This window comes from Nannobrachium achirus, assembly GCF_963921795.1.
Source record: "Nannobrachium achirus genome assembly, chromosome: 6".
Lineage (NCBI taxonomy): Eukaryota > Metazoa > Chordata > Actinopteri > Myctophiformes > Myctophidae > Nannobrachium > Nannobrachium achirus.
In genome coordinates this window covers 46,194,026-46,217,677 of record NC_137815.1, presented here as the reverse complement: position 1 = coordinate 46,217,677, position 23,652 = coordinate 46,194,026, and the positions used below count along the sequence as shown (strand labels likewise).

Below are 23,652 nucleotides of genomic sequence, written 5' to 3'. Positions count from 1 at the left end.
TGGGAATTTGTGTTTGTTTGTTTCATAACCTCCCGCCCCCCCCGCCCCCCTACCCCACCCAAACTCCCCACCCCCCCAAAAAAGCATGCTGTGGGCCGACCGGACCGGACCAGACCAGACTGTGCTGTGCTGTGCTCTACAAGACCAACTTGCCCACGATGATGCCCACCACGAAGAACAGCACGATGAGGAGCACCGTGCGGGCACTCAGGCCCTCCTCCTTCACCATGGCAACCGAGGAGGAGTGCTGAGATGACATCACGTTGCTCTTCCTCATTCGCAAGCCGTCGTCCTCCTGAGGAGGGGAACACAGGGGCGAGGAAGACGAGGGAGGGCAGACGGGGTGGAGGAGACATGGGGGGGGGGGGAGGGGTTCGTTAAGAAATGGCAAAGTAACGATGCAAGTCACCCAGACAAAGGGCCGTCAGGTCGCATACACAAACTTTAGAAGGCAATCGTAGCCAATCAGGAGGGAATATGGGAAATGGGACAGATCCATGTTGATGACATGACTATGACTATAGTGTGTACCGCTTTGTGTGATTTTAGGCCAAAATCTGTAGGAGGAGTGTCCAAAAATGTGTTTGAAAAAAACAGCCTCATGGTGGCATTAGAAGAGGGTCATGTGAGAAATGAGGGGTGGAGGTTGTGATTTGCCATCCAAGAAGTGTGTGCAAAGTTTGGCATTGATAGGGCCAACGGTGGCAGAGATATGACTAGGGCAAAAGTGTGACGTGACGTGACGTGACTGCCAGCCAGCCAGCCAGCCGGTGGAGCTTTTCATAGTAACTGCGACCTTGACGGTCGCAAAGACGTCATTCAGAGGTTCGGCGGTGGGGGTACCGTCATTAATTCGGCTGCCACCGAGATTTTTTGACTCCCCGAACAAAAGCAAAGCTTGGCCAATGTGACCCTGGGAGTACAACAAACTTTAAGCGTTTTGTGCTGAGATGTAGGCAAGATGTAGGCCACGCTTCGGGCCGCTTTGTCCGAGAAGCTTCGTACCGGACCAGACAGCTTCTGCCAGGAGTACCTCTCAAAAACAAAAAAAATATGAAAAGGAAGGAGGGGGAAATGAGTGATGTGGAACATAGAAAGGGTGAATTGATGCAGGAAACAGAGTGAGACAGATAGACAGATGAGGAGATTAGGACACCAGAGGAAGAGAGAGGGGTCAGTGTACTGTATCAATCAGTCACCAAGATAAAGTTGTATTCATTCATTCAAAGAAAAGGGATATGCTTAAATCTGCACTTGACCCAACCCTCTGAGGACCACAAAAAGGCGCCAGGCTTTAACACTCTTGATTTCCCAGCAGCGGGAGGGGAGGGGAGGGGGGACAGGGGGGGGTCTCTCTGTTAGTTTAATCTGAGCCGCAGGAGCGGCCAACAGTCGTTCTGCTTCTGGCAACACTTAAAGGGGAGGTAGGGGTGGTGTGTTGGGGTGTCTCTCACTTGGCTGTCAGTGGCGTGTGTGTGTGTGTGTGTGTGTGTGTGTGTGTGTGAGAGTGAGAGAGAGAGAGAGAGACACACACACACACACACACACACACACACACACACACACACACACACACACACACACACACACACACACACACACACACACACACACACACACACACACACACACACACACACACACACACACACACACACACACAGTCACACACATGTATATGTGGGAGAGAGGGAATGTGAAGTGTGTGTATACTATATGAGTGTGTGAGTGCGTATGTAGGACTGCATTCGCGCGCGAGCGCACGTGCGTGCATGTGTGTGACTCATCACCAGATATTTAAAAGCACAAACCCTAAACCCTACTTCAATGATGGCTGTGATTGATGACATGCTCATCGACGGACCAAAAAATGCCTTGGGAGCTTACAAGACTGAGGTCTGCCGCTGATTAAGGATCAATTCAAAGTATAAAGGACCAAAGGAGGGGTGGAGTGGTGCTGCAATATCGCTTGGGGGTTTTCAACTTTGTATTAATCAGCCCTCCCCTACTATACTACTTGTTTTAGGAGTGACTGACTGACTCACTGCTCAGTTCTTCCGTTTAGAGCGGCCCATGATGCACTTTTGAAAGCTTTCTCTTGAGAATGTAGGTTTAAGGGGCTTGGTTTAAAAACATCAAAGGGGAATACATATTGTACATGGACATCATGTGTTTGAGTCAGACTCACAACCCTTTGATACAAGCTTTCCTTTCTACCACCTATTAATGGGCTGACAATGGGCAACCAATCATCAAGAACGATGATACACGAAAGAAGAATGGGCATGTGAGGTTTAATATGACCCTATGATAAATAGTTGAAATGAAGATGAAACAAAAACAGAAATGCCACTGTGATAAAAACTGCTGTTCAGCACTTTGTAACTCAAGTTTGAAAAAGTGTTATTATTATTAAAATCATACTCCACTGCCAAATGTATGCATGTTGAGTAAATGTCATTAACTGTGTCGACTGCGAAAGGGTTTTTGATTAAATCTTTTGGAGATCTTTTTTGTAACTTTATTTCCCGCTGTGTGTACTGCTGCCAACTCCCACTGTTGACCCGGGAAGGGTGTGGACAACCAACCAACACACCTGGAGACAGTGAGGAGGTTCATGGGTAGAGCATAAACCGTGAAGGTAGGGCTGCGAGTCAGTGCCCGATTTCACAATGTTTGACCAAATCTCTCAAGTATTAAATAGGGCATTATTAGTATGTGTGTGTGTGTGTGTCACTGTAGCGGGTGTAACTTAGAAAGCGTTCAAAAAGAAAAGCTGATTCTGATTTCGATATTTTGTGGCACATTGCTCTGCATATTCGGACATAAATGACCCCTTTGTAATGTGTTTCCTGCCGAGACAAATAATGGGAAAATAATGGTATGAAATTAGGAATGGAACGATATGAAAATGTCATGTCACGATTATTATGACCAAAGAAATTGCGATTTACGATTATCGGCAATTTTTTGGCAAAGAGATTTAGTAGAGAGTAAAAAGGACTATCAAGTACGTTATTTCCCATAGTCCCATCCCAATATGAAATGGTTCCTTATGCACAGAGCCGATACTGCTATTCAAGAGTAGTAGTAGTAATACAATTTGTTTCCATGTTTCCGTATTAGTCACATCATTTGTATTCACACCTCACCTGTTATTTCACTTCAATCAGCACTGAAACGTTTACACAGGAAAACAAACAAACAACTCCTTTCTCACCCACCCGGATCTGTTTGTTCTCTTCCCGTAGCCTCTGCGCCTCCATCTGCAGCCTCTTGCACTCCTCCATGATCTTCTTCACCTCTCCGTCGTCCAGGGTGGAGCTCATGGACTTCATGGACAGTGTGGAGGACTCCGACTTCAGCAGGCCGGACGACATCATCTTGCTGGACTCCATGTCGTGCTGTTGGAGCGTGTTTAACAAACCATTTAGACCGGGAACGCATTATTACTTTAACCATTATTTCATGCTTTAACTATTTGAAAAATAGCAGATATACAAGCTCACAGCGTGGCACAGAGTGCCGCGCTGTGAGCTTGTAGATCTGCTATTCTTGACCCGATTCTATAATGTCTTCTAAATCCTTCTAAGGTTTTTGAAAAACTAATGTTTCTATCATCAGTGGTTCTCAAACTTGTTCATGTCAAGGACCCAAAGAATTATTTGGTCGCCGACCCACATCTCGAAATATTATGTATCAGGGACACCCCCGAAGTAAATATTTGAGTTACAAATGTTCGCTTATATATTCAAAGATTTGCACACATTTTCAGAACTTTAAAAAAATAGCAGATCTACAAGCTGCAGTGCGGCACTCGATGCAGCGCTGTGAGCTTGTATATCTGCAATTTCTTTTAAGTAAAAACATAAAATAAACGGTTAAGTAGGTAAGTAATGGATAAGTAATAATGTGTAATAATGTGTTCCCGGTCTTAAAAGGTTAAAGAGGCGGTGAGATGTCAGGTACGCATCGGGTGTCGCTGATAAGCAGTTCCCACCATACACATGTGCAAAACACAAACGGCCACATGCATGTGCACGCACAAGCACACACACACATATGTGCATACATGGACCCCGCACACACAAACTCCTATCATGTTAGTGGGAGAGTTCATCTGGGGTTGTCCCCTTCATAAGTGGATCAAGCTGTTTCCTGCCTATCAGCTGTTATCTCTTGTCCAGCAGACATCGTGGTGCACTGCGCCGACTGGGAGCCATGTGGATGGATCTCACAGCTCTTAATGAATTGAAAACAGCAACAACAGGCAATTTATCCCCTCCTGGTGTTTGTGGAACCTGCAAAACTGGGCCCATCCAACGGGGAGCCAATGTCTGCAGCTGCATGTGGTTTGGGAGAAGTCAGAACTATAATAAACGGTGTGTGAGAAAGAGAGAGAGAGAGAGAGAGCGTGCAAGAGAGAGATTGTGTGTGTGTGTGTGTGTGTGTGTGTGTGTGTGTGTGTGTGTGTGTGTGTGTGCACGCACTCTCTCGATGGGTTGTTGATAACAATGCCTGGACAGAGAGAGCTCGCACTGGGGCTCGGGATGATAAGATGGAGGCAGAGATGGAGAGAGAGAGAGGGAGATGTAACCTGACTGCGCCAGATGGTGGCAGCAGTACGTATGACTGCATACCACCCTGCTTTACCATCTGGAATTGCTCGGACAGACCCGCTGTTAGGGGCGGGCCATTTTTTCAAGTTCTTTAGCAGGTGATTGGATGGGGCCATCTGTCTATCACAGTCTGGGAGTGCCAACTCCAACCACTTATATTGGCCTGTCTGCATGACGTTACACCCGGAATCCGCCTACTGGGTTTCCACGTGGTCTGCGGTCAGATTCTATTGGCTCAGAGCCGCTCAGAGCCCGCCCGTAGCTGTCGCTGATTCGTCCGGCCTGGGACTTTACGAGTGTTATCAACTCTCCCCGAGCGGTCCCAGTCCAAGATGGTAAGGAAGGGCGGTACGCACTGCTGCCACCATCTGGCGGAGTCAGGTTAAGGGAGATGCAGATAAAGAGGACAAACTCAGGGTATTTTTACACGAGGAGAAGTCCGCTAAACTATTGATACAGCGATATTGACACATAAGAGACGCGTATTTATGACCCAGTACAACACTTTTTTGAGATTGACTCTGCAAGTGGATAATTGCGTTTCCGTATTGAGTTCGCAGCTGCGTAAAAGGACCAGTACAGAGAATACGATGACGTCAGCTTGTCAGATTGACCCGTCGTATGGGGCAGCTCGCGGAAAATAGCAGATCTACAAGCTAACAACGTGTTGCGGACGTGACGCGTTGTTAGCTTGTAGCACGTCTGTTTTCCAACAGTTTCACCACTTGAGCTCCATTACATTAGCTATTTTCTAGAAGAATGTTGAAAGCAACACCAAATAAGCAACTGCACTTCTGAAACAAGCCCAAACAAAGGCAACCTGCGACTAGAGACTTTATAGGAAAACAAGACCAAAGTCGCTTATAATGAGCAAACCTGTCAACACTCCAGCTTAGGCTCATGTGCACTTTGTGCAGCTACAGATATCTCGTCCGAAATGCAATCTTCAGTCACGCGACTTTTAAATGCCACGTTTGCCGCTAAATGCCACAGATTGCCAGTTTTCCAGGAGATGGAAAGAGTTTCTTGGAGTCTCTATGGTGGAGGAAAAGGAAGTCACCAGCATTTTGAGTGAATTCATGCGTTATCATGTAGACACACCAACCCTACGGATAATACCAGCCAATACGAGGTGTAAATGCGATACATGTTTTGGTAACGATACCGGACACCCGTGCGCGCGCGCACGGGTGTGCGTGCGTGCGTGTGCGTGCGTGCGTGTGTGTGTTTTGTGAGAAAGGAGGGTGTGAAAAGGAGAGAACGTAGTGAGCAGTGGCTGTGTATTGTGGAGGAAATATATGTGATGGAGAGATTTACCCATAAACTCAGGTAAGGTTACAAGAAGAAAATTCCTCGAGAAATGGGAAAAATGGACTGCATACAAAGCCCAACAGGATGACATCACAGAAATGGACTAAAATGGACTACATTGTGAATTTTGAAATTATGTAATAATGTTAACCCTGCACTATATGTTTATGACAATTTGCTAATAAAAAATTAAGTTTAAAAAAAGAAAAGGAGAGAACGATTGAGTGAGAAAAAGAAGGCAAAAGAGAGGTGTCTGTGTGTGTGTGTGTGTGTGTGTGTGTGTGTGTGTGTGTGTGCGTGCGTGCGTGTGAGTGATAGAGAGGCAGAGAAAAGCAAAGCAAGGTTGAGTGAGACAGGAAAGACAGAGAGAAGGAGACAGAGCTGGACTCAGCAGAGCGGTGAAAGACACAAGGATGCTGGGAAAGCAAAAGGATGTGACAGAATGGAGGGGGGGGGGGGAGTGAATTAGGTAAGTAGAGAGGAGTGTGTGTGTGTGTGTGTGTGTGTGTGTGTGTGTGTGTGTGTGTGTGTGTGTGTGTGTGTGTGTGTGTGTGTGTGTGTGTGTGTGTGTGTGTGCGTGGTGCGTGCGTGCGCTTACCGTTTTCTCATTTTCCACAGGAAGCTCAAACATACACCTCAGCTTGGAGTCCATCAGTTCATCTGGCTTGGCCTCCTTCCACTAGATACAAGCAGGATAACATGACAGTCCCATTGTTAAGAACAGCACAGAATGCTGCAACACCAACAGACAACGGAAATATTGAATGGTTGTATTTCATGGTGTATTTCACAATAATGTGCTTTTTTACTGTTGTTTTTATACATGTAATTTCCGATTTTGGATGAGTTAACCATAGCCTCGTAAACCGCCTCCTCCTGGAGCCAAATTCCATATGCTCACTAGGAGTAGAACATCTAGATATCTAGAAAACTAGAAATCAAATCAGAATTTCAGGGAGAGGCTGGTTTACGAGGCTAACTTAACCATGGATAGCATCAGTGATGCGTTTCAAAACACTTGTGTTGACAAATACTTTTGCTACACACCTATGTACAAAGCATCGAACACTGTAATTTACATGTGTCAAGCTTTCACTGCTACCCCCCGCTCCTGTCCAACACAATGGTAAATACAATGTTAACTGAGGTGTGAAAATGTACATTTTTAGAGCAGAGAGCGGATTGGGCATGAAATTGAGAATAGAACACGAAGAATGGCAGTGAAACTAAAGCTAGCCCCTAAGCTAGTCCATTTATGGCATTTGCTATGGCATTTTGGTCATGTGGATCGTATTGGCAAACATCAATATTGGGAAACTCATGTCTCATGTCTCCTGTATCGGGATACATATTTTTATCATGAGTTACCCGTCACTACCTAACCCTAATATAGAGCTGACAAAGTGTCTTTGTGGAAAAACAAAGTAAACCTTATTGGCTCGAATCATCGTATGAAGTTCAACTTCAATCAGTGGGAGAGAAACAAATAGAGGAGGTTATCTGTCAAACATTGTGGTACATTCTACCAAAACAGAGAAACCAAGAACCCCTCATGCTGAGGCTGGGTGTCAAGATGACCGCACGTCATTCTGAACAGATACTGATGAGACACTACAACAACATGGAATCCCTGCAGAGAGAGCAGAAAGCTCCCGTCGACATGGGTAAAGTAGTACAAGTAAAAATTTTGAAAACTTCTTGACAAGTTTTTTCAAAACATTCTCCATCAGCTGTGCCGGTGAGTCAGTGACACGGTGTCAGTGATAGCGGTACCGGTTTGCAAAAATGCATGGTAGGTTTACAGACATTAAAGCTGAAAAACTGCGGATATCTTGGTTACAGGATTGAGCTAACAGGGAGGTTTTGTTTTTCTATGCGTGGTATTTCAGTTTGGGAAAATCACAATCTCTAATTAGCTCATTAGCTCAAGTTGACTGGCTAATGGCTGAGTCAACAGGTTCTAGTTCATGTCTCAGTCAGACTCCATGAATTTCCAGGGAAACAGACAAAACACTAGCTCTTTTTTTAGAGAGAGAATTTCCACACAATGTGAATACATTTTGATTGCATGTTTTATTTTGATGGTAACCACTGTATAACCACAATACACTTGAGGGTGTCAGTGATGCTTAGAAACCTCAGAGCAAGTGTCTTGTACCTGACTGCATCACTGTCCTGTCAATAATGATGTGTATATTGCTTAATTTTCTTCTGATATCCAAACATATTATCAGCGTATCCTGAATTCACCTGGGCATTGACAGCCTAAATTGTCTTATGGTTCAAATGAATAGAGGGGCTGGCCATGGTAATGTGCTTGAATAATGCCCTGACGTCTAATAACAAGTGGTATTTGTTGCCCATTTGTATACAGTCTAGTAAATCCTCTACAGTATGTGCAGCACGTACTTAGATGGTCAGCGGTCAGTGTGTTCAGTGGTTTTGTTGGGTTGTCAGAGAACCACATGCAAAAAGAAAAATTCCTTGCACAAAACGTCATACTTGGCAATATTCAGAATCCGATTCTTCTAACTAACCCTAGTGGATCCCCCCCCCTGCTCCCAGAGGCCATTGGTGCAAATAACTGTGTTGTTAGTCAACCTGCCTATGGAAACATGTTCTGTGTTCTGGTATTGTGTATTGCCAGTGGGAGTTCTGTTCATTGTGTTCTGGGTCTACAGTTGTTGGACTGTGAAATAAGGGAAACTACTGTGGGAAGAGATCGACCACAAGCAGGGCGCTGCTGCAGGCTATTTCTTTCTTACACCCTCAATCTGCTTTCAAGTGTTGCTAGAAGCTCACACTGGCTTACACAATAACCCACTGGGCTTCACTCTTTCACTCTCTGCCTCTGTACAGTGTCCCCTTTGTAACTGTTCCACAGGCTGTGTGTACTGTGTGTGCACTGTCTGTGTGTGGTATACGTCGTAGACCTACACGGTTTTGTGTGTGTCACAACACAATACCAAATTCCCAAGCGTCTTGCCAGCGTGTTGCAGTTAATTTACGACTGTATGTGAGCAAGTGATAATGAGAGCGCCAACGAGACCACACACACTGTCGTCGAGATAGGTCTCACCCTGGCTGTGAGTTGCCCTAACTTGTGATGCGATGCGTTGTACGCTAGATTGGCTAATTTTCTTTTCTAAAAATTATAACATTGGGTGTAAAATAAGTGTTTAAAACAGGTCTTATGCTGTATCAAGATATCCAAAATAATAATATAAAATCTATATATATTGCCCAGCCCTAGCATGGAGACGTAATAATTGTTATAGCAGATTCAGAGTATATACAGTATACCTTTTGCATTTGCCTTTTGTCTTTCTCGCACCTTCTTAACTAAAATCCAGAGTAAATCATGTACAATATACAGTACATCTGCATGTATAATCACGCATCTTTATATCTTATCTCAGGTACTATGTGTAAATATGTAGATCATTTGTTTGTTTGTTTTCTTCTCCCTTGCCCCGCCAATTCTTCTTCACTTTCTTTTTTTCTGTGGAAATAACAAAATGATAGAACTTCACAAAAACAAATTTCCCTCACTTTTTTTTCACACACACAAAAAAATGAACACCGGGTCAGAATTTGACCAGATTCTGACAATAGTCCGTTTTTTCTGTGAGGAAAATAGGACTCTGTGTGCAAAGGCCTTTAGTTGCGGTAAAGAAGGATAACGAGAACGAATGGACAATGGAGGGTGGAATGTTTGTATGTGTGTGTGTGTGTGTGTGTGTGTGTGTGTGTGTGTGTGTGTGTGTGTGTGTGTGTGTGTGTGTGTTTTGTTCTGTGTCAACTGCCAAGAAGAGCGACGCTGTGCGCTGTAGTACATGAACTACATAATACAATTTACCGCTGTTGACAAGTCATCATTGTGAGTTTGTTTCTGAAGTTCCGTTTCAGGAACGTATACTTGAAGCTATTTGTTGATGCTTGTCGTGCAAGACGAACTGTTACCTGTTACCTATCCACTTTGTGCCTTAAGACCTTGCAAGACCAACTGAGAACTGACAAATTAAGTGTTTTTCTGTCAGAAAGCTTTGGTGGGGAGACTTTTCCCCAGGCAATGCATTATACGTTGTGGGCTCGCTCTGAAATTCACCTTTTTACAACGTGAAAACTATGGGAAGTACAGACCTTTTTCGATTGTCCGCTTGCCTAGCCTAGCGACGACTGGTGAGTCTTTATGGATTTTAGTTTTTTATGTGTGTGCACGCGCACATTTGTGCATGCGTCCGCGTGTCCACTAAGAGTAACGGAGGGGATATACAGTATTCACCAACTAAAAGTTGATTAGATGTGACCATGTCACGTCTCTTTCTCTCTCCCTCCCTCTCTTTATCATTCGCCCTCTTTTTCCCTCTCGTGTGCATTATGGTACCTCACTCTCTCCATCTCCTCCCGTTATCCGTAGCCTACTGTGATTTGAGACGGCACACGCAGCCATTTCTGGCATGAACTTTCTCTTTTTTACCGGGCCAGTCTCCGGCCTAAAATTATGGTAATTGCTCTGGCCGGGCATTCATTTTCAGGCCTGTTTAGAACTCTAGTGTGTATGTGTGTGTGTACTGTGCGTGCGTGTGTTTTTATAGGAAGTCAGGGTACTCACAACTCCCTCCATGTCGGTCATGTCAGGCGGTGCCAGCAGGGACTGGACCATAAACTTGTGTTTGCTCTTTTCATTGGGGTCATAGTCAAAAGGCTGCAGCATAACTGCAACACAACAAAGACACAGTACAGTCAGCATTAACCACATGAACCTTTTAGTAAGCGTACCCATCCTGGGCACACGTCATAATAATATAGTCACCTTCTCAAAATAATGGTCTCTTTGTTTCAGAAAACTGAAACTATATGATATTTCTTAATCATTTCACTCAAAAAGGTTTAATATATGACTGATTCTTATTGCCATAAGAATATCGCAGACAGTTATGTAACATAAGAGGATTACATTCCTTTGGTGTAAAGGAAATGAAGGAGGAGACCCAGCATAAAACCCTGGGGGACCCGGTCAACAAAGTATATAGGGTCTAAGTGGTTAAAATATTAAATATAAAAATGTAATGTGCATACCATTCTACAGCAAGGAAACAATCATGGATGTTGATTTTAATCCCTCCCCTAACTCTAACGAAGAGCGACAAGTCAGGTGGATAATTGCATTAACATCATCGAAATCACAGTAGATAGGCCGGATTTGATTTGCAGGTGACGTTAAGCAATAAAACTCGTCCCCCCTGAACGTGAACACTTCTGGAATGTCAGCGATTAGGCCCTCAGCACTCTTCGTCAGCGACTTTCCCCACTCTCAACTCAGTGTTCCAGATCAGTCTAAAGTATTAAAAGGGGAATTAGTGAGCGTCGAGCGCCCGTATATTTGTCAAAACGGTAAACTAGGGGCCTAGGCAGCTCTGAGGCTCTGCGTTCACCCCATGCTGCTCGGAAATATGGCGGAGGTGATTTATTTCCATGTTAGTGTTACCATGACAGCGAAACACTGATGGATCTACAAATACCCTGGGGGGTAATCTTTCCAACAGCTTCTAACACCGTTGTTTTTCATCTCAACGTTACATATCGCTCTAATAAAAAGCAGGTGTGGGGCTGGAATGGTACTTTTTAACCCATCACCACATCAGCGCACTTGAGTCGGTGGTGTTATTTGATGTCATTCCAGTGGCCGAAAAGGTATTTTAAAGCTGTAACGATGATTTACAATGATCACTTTCATATGTCGGTAAAAAAAAAAGAACATTCCAGTCAGAGCTTAGGGGAGCCTTGCAGTTGAGAGGGGATGAAAATGACTACTGATGCGTGATCTTTTTTCTCTCATTTGTTGCAGTTTTTTCATTATTTTTCTTAAAAGAGCAAGGCTGGAACTCAAAAGGCAAATCTTAAATATCAGTGCCAACTCTGAGCAATGCGTGATTCTTTGGCTTTGGTTAGAAACAAATGACCTCTTAATTTCAAAGCCAGCTATGGTTGCTCTCAGATGTGGCTACCAGGATGGTTCTTGTATATGGCACATGCCAATTCTCCCCAGAGTGGAAAAACCTCAGAGTTGTAGTGCGCCATTACAGCAATCAGAGCCCGTTCAATATAGCAAACCAGAACCAGACGGCGGGAACAGATTGAGAACGTCCTGTTTCAGTCAGGCCCAATTTGCACGGCCATCTACCTTGGGTCTGAGGGGACAGCACCGGAGAATGGAGGCAGGAAGGCGTGTGAAGCCTTGATTTATACTTAGTTGCGTGCCTGTGTTGTGCATCAAAAATAGCAGATCTAAAAGCTCACAACGTGTTGCCCTGCGCTGTGCTGCGAGCTTGTTGATCTGCAGTCTTTAAAGAGGATCTTGCATAAAAATAAACTAATAATGTGATTTAGTTTTCCGACTTCACGTTGGGCATTCATTCATAAAACGGAGAATAATTGTAGTCAACACGGTTGAGCAGGATTGTAATCTGCGTGTTTGGCTGCTTGCTGTTGATGAATGGAACCATCAGAAGGGGAGAGGTTGGGTTGTAAAGCAAAGTTTCCCTTTCCTGTCGCTAATTAATTGGGTCCCTTGAGAAGAGAAGTTAACTACAGAATTAATTAAATACCCAACTTTGAGTGTTTGCAGCAGTCTCCCAATGCTTCTGTTCCATTTACAATAGCTATGGCAGTGCTTTCCAGCCCCCTATAGACCAAATACACATCATCCATTTTGCTCTTACGCCACATTCGGGGGGGGGGGGGGGGGGGGGGGGGGGGCTTCTTTATAATCGGAGCGTGTTTACAATCCTTTTTTGAGGAAGACAACTTATCACGTCTTCCATGTTCACTAGTTTGTGAGGGAAAAAATGGTCAAAGATCAGCAGTCCGACTGAGGTGTAGGTGTTCTAGCTTGACACTGGGAAAGAAACTTAAGTCAATAAGGGTCATAGGCCTAGTGGGAGAACTCACAAGGACCTACAAGCTGTATTCATAAAGCTTCTTTATATTCAGGTTTCTCAGAGGAGCCATGTAGATCTCACACTACTACTACTACTACTGAGTGTGTTCTCCTGGGTCTATCTTATTCAATATAATTCAGAGGTTCACAGACAGACTTATTCCAGTCTGGGAACTTACCACTTACTCCTGGCCTCCAGCCAAATGGTGGTAAACTTTGGCTTTTGGCAAGTATGTCTACTCTACAAGACAATGGCAAGCACTTCTTTTTTGGAGCGGTGAAAGCGCTCCCAATGAACAGGTATATCCGTGGGTATGTGGCTGGCTGGCTGGCTGGCTGGCTGGCCCTGTCCGTAGCCTGGGCAATACCTTGAGTGGCCACACACAACACACTAGTTAAAGGAGGGGCGCTGTTTTGTGCAGGCCAGGCACACTCACCACTCACTCACAGGCACAGTTTACACTCACTCACTCACTCACATAGGGTACAGCTGCTCAAATTCACCGCTCCACTTCGAACCGAGGTTTGATTTTTGGAGCGGTGAAAGCGCTCCCAATGAACAGGTATATCCGTGGGTATGTGGCTGGCTGGCTGGCTGGCTGGCTGGCCCTGTCCGTAGCCTGGGCAATACCTTGAGTGGCCACACACAACACACTAGTTAAAGGAGGGGCGCTGTTTTGTGCAGGCCAGGCACACTCACCACTCACTCACAGGCACAGTTTACACTCACTCACTCACATAGGGTACAGCTGCTCAAATTCACCGCTCCACTTCGAACCGAGGTTTGATTTTTTAAAGAAAGTTTAACGGCTGCTTAAATAATGACAGTATGTGGTGAATTCTGGATATCAGCCGCTGAAGCCAGTCAACAAAAATGTTAGGCTTCCTGCCCTGCTAGTCTGAATGTTTTGTAAATATGGTACCTGACATTGGTTAATTATATCACACACCAGAAGATTATTTATTTTATTAACATCGGGAGATGGGTGCCCACTTTTATCTGCTCATGGTGATGATATTCCTATGCTGTCATAATGTGGGCAAACTGGAATTGTGCTCTGTGGAAAGTTGGCTATTGCACTGTCAAGTTAATGATGATAATTGCAACAAAAGAATGTTATTTAACTTTTGGGATACCCTGAGAACATTGACATGTTCTGACAACTTAGCAGGCCTACTTGAGACAATAAAGAACTTTTGACTTCCTCCCAAAAGCGGATCAATATTTGTTGAAACAGAGATTTTTGAGGCCAAAGATGTTTCCAATGGGTGCTGGATAACACCAATCAAGCTCAGCACCATTCCTGTGGTGTGGGCTACATTTAACATCTAATGTTTCGGCCGGGTTAAGCTTCAAAAGCACTGTGAGTATTCTCTGCTAAGCCAGCAAATGACACATCGGGGGATTGTAGGTATCTTGTGGCAGAGCATTCCCTCTCTTTCCGACAGACGTAAATTTCCATGTAAATTTTACGCTGCTCTGTTTACAATTACCGACTACAGACTAGACGGGAAGAGTTTACTACTCTTGTACGGTGCTTAGCAATGTGGGAAATTACCACCAGCAAAATGCTGTTAAATTTTGGATTAAAGATTCTATAGAGCTGCTCTGATTCCAATTAGAGAGCTGGGGCTCTCACTCAAGACAAGACTGGCCAGAAAGAGGTTTGAGCACCTTAGGTCAACGGTGATTCAATGTGTAAACTACAATCCCGGTGGGACCAAAACATGATGTGACCTTTATCAGCCTAATAAGGGTGACAAATGACATCAGTTAACAGAACAGACTGGAGCTAGTTTGTTCGGCTCACTACTGACTGCTGTCCCAGGTGACACAGTGTGCAGACGGTGACACCAGATCTGGTGGGTTGTAAATGGCAGAGGTGATGTAGCCTGGAAACCCTAGCCTGTACTTGTGTCCTGTCCTTCATAGAGCCTGGCTGGGTTTGGGGAGGGGGATGGGGAATAGGTCAACTAGCAAGAGGGAGGAGTAAGTTGAGGATGGAGCAGGGGGAAATGTAGGCCTGGCAGATACTGTAGCTAAAATAATAACCAAGACAGACGTTTAATTTATTTGACCAGCGTTGCTGTTGACATGCAGGTTATTTTGATAATCACTGTTCCTAACTTCCTCCCATTAAATGAAAATAAAACAGAACAACAAGGGTGAATGAGACACAGCATGCGTACAATATTTGATAGTATTTGATCTTTATATAAATAGTCCTTACCCGTTCAGATGTGCAGTGTGTGGGTTATGGGGTGTGCACTGTGCACACAGTATATGAGGGATGGAAAGTAACTTTCTGGTGCTTGCATGATAATATGTAGGAGCATCAATGTAAGAAATACCCGTTTCGTTTAAAGGCTACAGAGATACTGTGTACCGATCTACATGACAACATCTGAAAGAGGGCCAGCCAACACCCCCCCCCCCCCCCCGCCCACACACACACACACACACACACACACACACACACACACACACACACACACACACACACACACACACACACACACACACACACACACACACACACACACACACACACACACACACACACACACAGCTGGTTAAACATGTTGCCCCATGCTAGATGCAGAATAGATATGCCTCATGCTAGATGCAGAATAGATAGTAGTTACACCATAAAAATGCTAATATACAGCATATGATTTGTGAAAGTGACAAACGGGCTTCACAGTTAGAGCTCCAAAATGATGTGCAGTGTGTGGGTTATGGGATGTGCACTGTGCACACAGTATATGAGGGATGGAAAGTAACTTTAACTGGTGCTTGCATGCTAATATGTAGGAGCATCAATGTAAGAAATACCCGTTCCATTTAACGGCTACAGAGATACTGTGTACAGATCTGCATGATTTTTGGACAACATCTGTAACAGGGCCAGAACCACCCCCCCCCCCCCCCCCCGCCCCCCGCCTGCCCTGCACACACCCCCCCCCCCCGTGTGTGTGTGTGTGTGTGTGTGTGTGTGTGTGTGTGTGTGTGTGTGTGTGTGGGTTTGTGTGTGATTGTGCATGGCCTGAACAACAGCGCCCCTCCCTTAACATGTGTGGTCACAAAAGGTACTGTAGGCTAAATAGATATAGATACACCATAAAAATGCGAATATACAGCATACGATTTGTGAAAGTGACAAACGGGCTTCACAGTTATGTCAGGTGTGTTCATATGCTGATGGTGATGCGATTTCAGATCAATTGCTCCAGCCACGCTGAGACAGACAGACAGACAGACACTCACTCACTCAGACATTCGCAAAATTATAGTATAGATATATTTTCAAGTTGTATTTATTTATTTATTTAGATGGACAATACTGTAGCCGAGACAGAAACAGGCAGCAGAGGAAAGCAAAACTGGTACATTTGGCTCCGGAGATAGCCTCGGTCTTCAACCACTTAAACTCCCTGTGTATACTCGGTCCCCCTGCTTCCCCCCCCCCCCCCCCCCCCCCCCACCTCTACATGTCTTTGCTGAAGAGACTTTTGATGAATGTTGGTCCCAGATTAGGGACGCTACAGTAGGGTTCATGCGGTTAACTACGTCGACAGGCGTGACCTCTCCGCTCACTTATTACCTGAGACGTGGATGGAGGTGCCTGCATCGATGATGCCACTGTTCGTGGCCGGACACAGTACCGGCGTGGTGCTGTCGTCTTTACCTTGAAACACACATTCCTGTCTGTAGGGTTGGAGAGCTTGAGAGTCGTGGTGATCACGTCTGAGAACGGACCTGCAGGGAACGGGAGACAAAGAAAGTTGCCACTTTTTAGAGTGGAAATGGGCATCTGTTTGTTTTTAACAATGTCTATGTACAGACATTTTCATTAGGCTATTAATTACTAGTAAGACGCCTCAGGGCGACAAGCGACCTTGCCCTAAAGGGCGAGGTTGTGCCATGTCTTGGCCATCGGTGATCGGGTATCGGATTGACTGAATCGGGGTGAAAAATATGCGCCCTCCCTGTCTGTAGAACCAGCCATACAGATATGGGATGTCTTGGCCATATGGATTCTGTTGTGTGGTATGTGGCCAATGTGGCCTCCATATATGGGCATTCCCATATGAAGTCCTGTTAAATATGGGCTTAATATTGATGACATCAGGGAACTCCATATATGGGCAAAAAAGGGATTCTGTTAAGAGTGGTTCCCCCTGACATCACAGTGATGTCAGAGCGGCAAACCCATAGACCGTAAAAAGTGTATACATCCAAACGGAGTCAGCATGTGCAACAACTGTTAGATTGATTGAAAATCCCAGTTTATGAATAGACAGAACTTGAGAATGGTGTAGTAAGAGAAAGAGGTGTGCTAATTCCCAGAATTGAGTACCTATCAATTCAAGGCAAATGATGAGGACATAAAAAATTGAAAATCCATCAAAGACCATAGTATAATTTCAGACATAGTGCACTGTTTGAGAAAGTACTGTCAAAGTCAATACTTCAATAACACACATCAGCCTCTTGCCTAAAATAACTTCTTGTAACCTAAGTTTGAGTTTAACCATCCCACTTAGTTGCTTATTGCTTAATATCATAAGCAACACTTCGCCTCAAAAAAAAAAACTGAAAGAGTGAATTGTACACACTCAGTAATCCACTTCACCAGCTTATGACTTCTCCTAAAGCAGCTGATTCTGTTAGGCCATAGGGGAATTACAGCTAGCATTGTAAATACAGACCACATCTCTGAGGTACTGGAAGGCCAGATGCATTAGTGTCTCAACAACGTTCATTCATCAACAACACTGGAGCCCTCTGAGAAAAAAAAAGGGCGTTACAACAGTGATTTGTTTTATTTTACACCAAGTGGGGAGAGAGGTAAATGGGAGGTTAAGTGGTGCTGTGGGCACTATCAAGCTGACTGGTGCTGCAGAATACAACACTGTCAAGATTCAAAATAAAATGTGTGGTAAAATGTGTATATTATATATATAAAAAGCACATATGATGCAGTGATACATTTGGATGCATGCATATGATGGGGATGCATGCATATGATGGTAAATGGTCAATATCAGGATACAGTAGATCACGCAGATCTGAGGACATCACAGAAACAGCACTAGAACTACATTTGTAATGTTGAAAGTTATTTTCTAGGACATAAATAACTATGTGTCATTTTCTCCCAATTCTATTAATCACGTCTAGTACTGTAAGTCACTCTGGATAAGAGCGTCTCCTAAATGCCATAACGGTAAATTGTATAGTGTATTTCAACAACTATGCATTGTATTTAATAATCTGAAATAGTCTAGAAATACAGGCTGGTCGGGCCAAGTCAGGTTACTTAAAGGACAGTTAGGAGTTAGGACACTGAGAGGACAACTAGAAGTTCGGCGGAGTGGGGACATTGAGGACAACTTGGAGTTAGGATGAGTGGGGAGATTGAGGACAAGTTAACTAAATTAAATTACTTATATTTAGACAGGACAACAACACACATTAATGAACAATCGATACACAAACTTAAATTCAATCAACAGGACGTGATCTCATGTAATCATCATGCCGGATTTAGCTAGAAGCTAATTTCCATCCGCAGTGGAATAGAAACACCACAATAACATGACAAAAACAGAATAGTCAAAAATGTATTTTAAGAATACTATACATAGTTTAAAGTAAACCTAACTATAATACCTACTATAAAGTCTAATACCTAAGAATATCTAAGGCCTAAGTCTAAGTGGGGACATTGAAGACAACTAAAAGCAGTTAGGAAAAGTGGGGACAATGAGGACAACTAGGAGTTAGAATTTGAGTGGAGACATTGAGGACAACTCAGAGGTAGGATGAGTGTGGGGTCATTGAGGACAACTGAGCAGTAGGAGTTTGGCCCTCTCTCTCTGCATTAACACTCCTAGCCCTGCTGAAGTTGCAAAATGCACATGGTCCCTAAATAGGACAACTTCCCGGTCCCCCATCACAACAAACTACACTTTTGGCAGATGACTTTAGGCTCTATTGATTAGCGAAGCCTGGGATGCCACTTTTGACAAAGGTAATCCAGAGATTTTGATTTGTTTGAAGGGAAACATGCAATTGATATGCACATTTCAGTTCATACTTCAAGATGATCAAAATCAATAGAACTAAATATTCATCATACATTCCATAATGACACAAATATTCCCATTTCTCTCTATTTTTCAGCCATTATCTGTTCATATTATATATTTCCCATTATGCATTTTGCAGGCAGGCACTAGCCTGGGTACCAGCCTGCCTGCCTGCCTCAGTTCCATGGATTTGTTTTGTCACAATCCACTGAACATAGCGTTGCAGGCTGGTACAAAGGCTAGGCAGGCACTGGCCAGGCACACAGTGCCCATACAGTCTATCTATGGACTCCCATTACATCAACATGATTTATGTTTTCTTAAGTCAAGACATTCTATCTAATGGCCACTGATGTTAGCAGCTAAAAAGCAAGGGAGTAAGGGTTGTAGTTGTCCTATTCACAGATTTGACCCTAGTGACTATCCTGGGGTAAACCTATCAGCAAAACTACTGCTGTGTTTCAGAAAGACAGAAATAGAGATGTTATCTATCTATAAATGCGAGAAGTCTCTGCGTGTCTGTAATCCGCGTATCTCGAGAACCGTTCGTCCCACCGGCTTCAGATTCGGCACGCGCGTTCCCCGCCGCGGCACGGAGTGCAGTGCCGGGTCTCGACCCGACCCGACGCGCGGTTTTCCCGAACCGGCGCGAAACGTTCGGAATCTCCTTATTTGATTGTTGGTTTATTTGGTTGATTGTTGACATCAGGCTGTTCCGGAGGAAATCGGCGAAAGCTCTGACTCATTGTGACATCACTTCATAAAAGGCTCTGACATCACGTACGCCACATGAGTCAACAAAAAATCTCTGTGAGTGTGTGTGTATGTATGTATGTAATCCGCGTATCTCGAGAACCGTTCGTTCCCCGGGCACGCGCGTTCTCCATATATGGGCATAAAATGAATGCCCCCATATATGGGCATAAAATGGATTGCAGACAGACAGATACAGATATCTCCATATATGGACATAAATGGACAGAGGCAAACAGATGGTCAAAGATCTCCATATATGGGCATAAAATGGACGCAGACAGACAGATACAGATATCTCCATATATGGGCATAAATGGACACAGGCAAACAGATGTTCAAAACGGGTCCTATGACAACAGGTATAATGAGGTTTGCGTTAAAGGGGGAACCGGCACTGTGTCTGCAACACAGTTGGAGGCACAGACAGATACTCCATATATGGGCATAAAATGGACGCAGATAGACAGATATCTCCATATATTGGGCGGCCCAGCTTCTAGTAATATAAAATGTGGCATAAATACATCATTGTCCACTAAGACAATATGACCAGATGAATACATATTATTACTTAAGTCTACTTTAACATATTATTACTTAAGTCTACTTTAACAATGTGTGTGTGTGTGTGTGTGTGTGTGTGTGTGTGTGTGTGTGTGTGTGTGTGTGTGTGTGTGTGTGCGCGCGCGTGCGTGCGTGCGTGCGTGCGTGCAAAGACCTGACTATGCATGCATAAGAGACTGGTTAGGCTAATAGCTTATTTATTGATGAGAAATAGTCAATTGCATCTTAATAAGAAGCTGAACCACTGCATACAGTACTTAGTTTTCATAGCATTTGTGATGAGTGCGCCCAAGTGCCCATTAGCACCCAACTTCAAATTCAAACCACACATTTTGTTTCCCACCTTTGAATAGTGCCAGTGCCAGACACCCAGTGATCTCATACTAATTTAATGAACTCCCATAACTCAGTAAGGTCAGGGGTTAACACTAAGGTCTCAGAGGCACTTGCCCGTCAGGCAGGTACAGGTCATGTTCTAGTCTACTTGTACTTGCAAGTAAATTGTCCATTATAAAATGATTGAATGAAAATGTGTGCTTGTAGAACAAATTAATGTTGACTCCAATGGATAACTGCAGAGTGGTGACAGTCACTTTGAAAAAACAGAATGAGTGCAACTGCTACTTGTAAAAAGGTAGCATTGTTCTTCATAAATAGATTTACTTGCCTGCCACAGGCAGTCAGGCAACCGTTAGTGTCAACCACGTTATCTTTGTGAAAGCCATTTGACAAAATCCCAAAAGGCTTTTAGACCAGGGCAGGGCACCCGGTCTGCAACATTATTATAACAATATTGGGCCTATACAGTAAATGGCTGTACAAATGGCTTTAATGTTGGGGCTTAAACATTCCATAGTAGGTAATCAAGATTAAATTATATCTGAGATCGGTTACACACTTAGGAAAACAATGATAAAATCTCAAGATTGGGTATTTGCGTGGGTCTGGGAGATTTAGTTTAGTCTAGCAATAAAATAACATATTACTATGTGTCACAGTAGCTAGTGTAGACAGTAGACACGAGAGACAAGAGTCTGCCTTTAAGGGACAGTAGTACTCTGTAAAAAGCTAATGTGGAAGTGAGCCGTTTCAGAATTAGCACATACACCAGATTCTAGATAAGGTTTCAGCCCAGTAAATGTCCAGAGCAACTGACACTTCCCTTCCCCATTGAGCCAGCACAGAGAGGAAATTCAGACCCTCACAAACTTGGCTCAACATCTGAGGGGGCTTCAATCTTCAATGAAAGGACTCGCGCCAGTGACTAGTGACTACTGTACACCTGATCTACAACTTCCTGAAAGTACCTCGGGATTGTGTCCAACTGACAGAAACCACAAAATTCAGTTTAAAAAGAACTCTGTTGGGCAGACATTCGATGCCATTGCTGTTATCTGTGAAGGGTATGAACTGTCACTAGGAGATCAAGTGTGCAAAGTTGGACGCGTGTTGAAAATATTCGTTAAAATTAGCCTTGACAAAGTAGGATAAGTGATGCAAAGAAAATAATGAAGGCGTGAACAGATTTAATCCATTCCCTCCACATACAGCCTTAGCTTCAAGGCCAAGTTTGCACAGAGAACTTCTCTATGGCCTACATCAGAGTTAATTTAACTCTGACAGTGTACAAATTGATCTAATAGACCCATAACAAGGTATGCCTGTTTGTTAACTGAAGCCTGGGTACACAAGATATACTCACTCTTCTGTCCAGCTACAATCTGTGTAATAGGCTACCAATTACACTGGCATTACTACTACACTACTATCATAACTTATCTATGAATTGAGTACAAAAGGACTCCAATGTAAACAAGCCACATTGTGCCTTCTTAGGTTTAAATCCTATTAGCAGTACTTGTATCTGAACTGTCTTGTGCTTTTCGAACTTCTAATAATGTATTCAATCAATCAATCAATCAATTAAACTAAATGATAAAAAATAAAATAAAAGAATCCCACTCAATCTTAATTTGTGCACTAGGTTTCTTGTGCACAACGCCTGCATTTGTTGTCTGCAGCCATTTAAACTGCATACTTTGAGAACGTTTATAAATGTACAGTATGTACAGTGGATAAACGTGCTCAGTGAATGCAATACACAACAATGTTATAAGCTGTATAAGCTATTCGGGGGATGGCTGTCGCAATCCTGTGACACCTGCTTCTGCTCAGCGCCCATTAGTTCCTCTCTGACACGTTAATAATTATCGGTTCCTCATGATGATGATGGTCCAACGTGATGATGGCATATAAAACGTGATCCCATCCTGGGAGTTAGTTGTCAAGTTGTTTAATGACAGCTGGCCAGCAAGGCATAGGGGCACAGCCAATCAGAGAGCCAGCTAATGCTAGCTAGACAACACCGCTAGGGATGTTGCAGCTAATGCGCAATAACTGTAACTCTAGCTGTTATTTAGAAAGGCAGTGTCATTCATTCATTTGTTCGTCTGACTGTTGTCCTGCCGAATGCGCTTTCCTTTCGTCCATTTCTACACTGCTTAGTGACAGCTGCTGCAGTGCAAACGTCTGACTGCTCAGCCTGGGGCCTGGCTAGCTTAGCCAGCGCAAGCTAATCCGGCTAACTACTAAGCTAGCTGTCATCTCCATGGCTGTGTATGTGTATGTGGAGCTGTGGCGTTTGACCTGGCGCTTGTCCTTCTAGAATTCTCGCTATTCCTGCCCCGACACAGGTGCTACTGTCCCGGACAGGTGGTGCAGGTTATGCCCGGGTTGGTGCCCCGTCCCACGGCCTGCTGCACCCCCATCCTCTCCCCCCTCCGGTACGTCAAAGCTACATGGGCCCTCCCCTCCTCTTACCTCGGAATTTCAGCTCGTGCTGAGGCTCCAAGAGCAGAACCTGTTCTGGCCTGGCCATATCCCAGCGGTTTGGAACTGGAAGGGGGCTTTTCTCACTGCAACCACTTTCTGGCTGGTTGTTGGACTTGTTATGATGCTGTCGCCGGGGTGTTGCAACGTCTAATTGATGTTTAATTGGCTCTCTTTTAGATCCTGGCTGCCCCCCCTCTCCCAGGTTCACTGGTGCTGCTCCAGAGCTACTAGCGGCTGTTGTGATGCAGCAGGAAGGGAGTGAGAGGAGAGAGCAGGCTCGCTGCGACGTCACTGCCCCTGCATAGCAGCCACTCAACAGGGGAGAGCAGGGGACGAGGTGATGCGAGGCTGCACCTCTACTCTACTGTGCTCACCTAGGCTGTTTCACTTAAAACTATTGTGGTTTTCAACCTTTTTCACATCAAGGTCCATTATTTTTTCAGCATTTGCGCCACGGACCACCAATTCGATGAGATTTAGCCTCTCAAAGACCCCAAAACTTAGAATATTTTGTTGTCGTTGGATAAGATT

General features: G+C 44.2%; 1 protein-coding gene across 1 annotated transcript; it reads right to left on the bottom strand.

Annotated features, from left to right (window-relative positions):
- Positions 1-89: 89 nt before the first annotated feature.
- vapb (VAMP (vesicle-associated membrane protein)-associated protein B and C) lies at positions 90-23,342 on the bottom strand. The gene is given in 7 exon segments (XM_080727402.1): positions 90-295; positions 3,225-3,404; positions 6,529-6,609; positions 10,546-10,649; positions 16,479-16,521; positions 16,524-16,633; positions 23,110-23,342. Coding segments are annotated over 7 exon segments (735 nt in total). The 5' UTR covers positions 23,168-23,342; the 3' UTR covers positions 90-136.
- Positions 23,343-23,652: the final 310 nt, after the last annotated feature.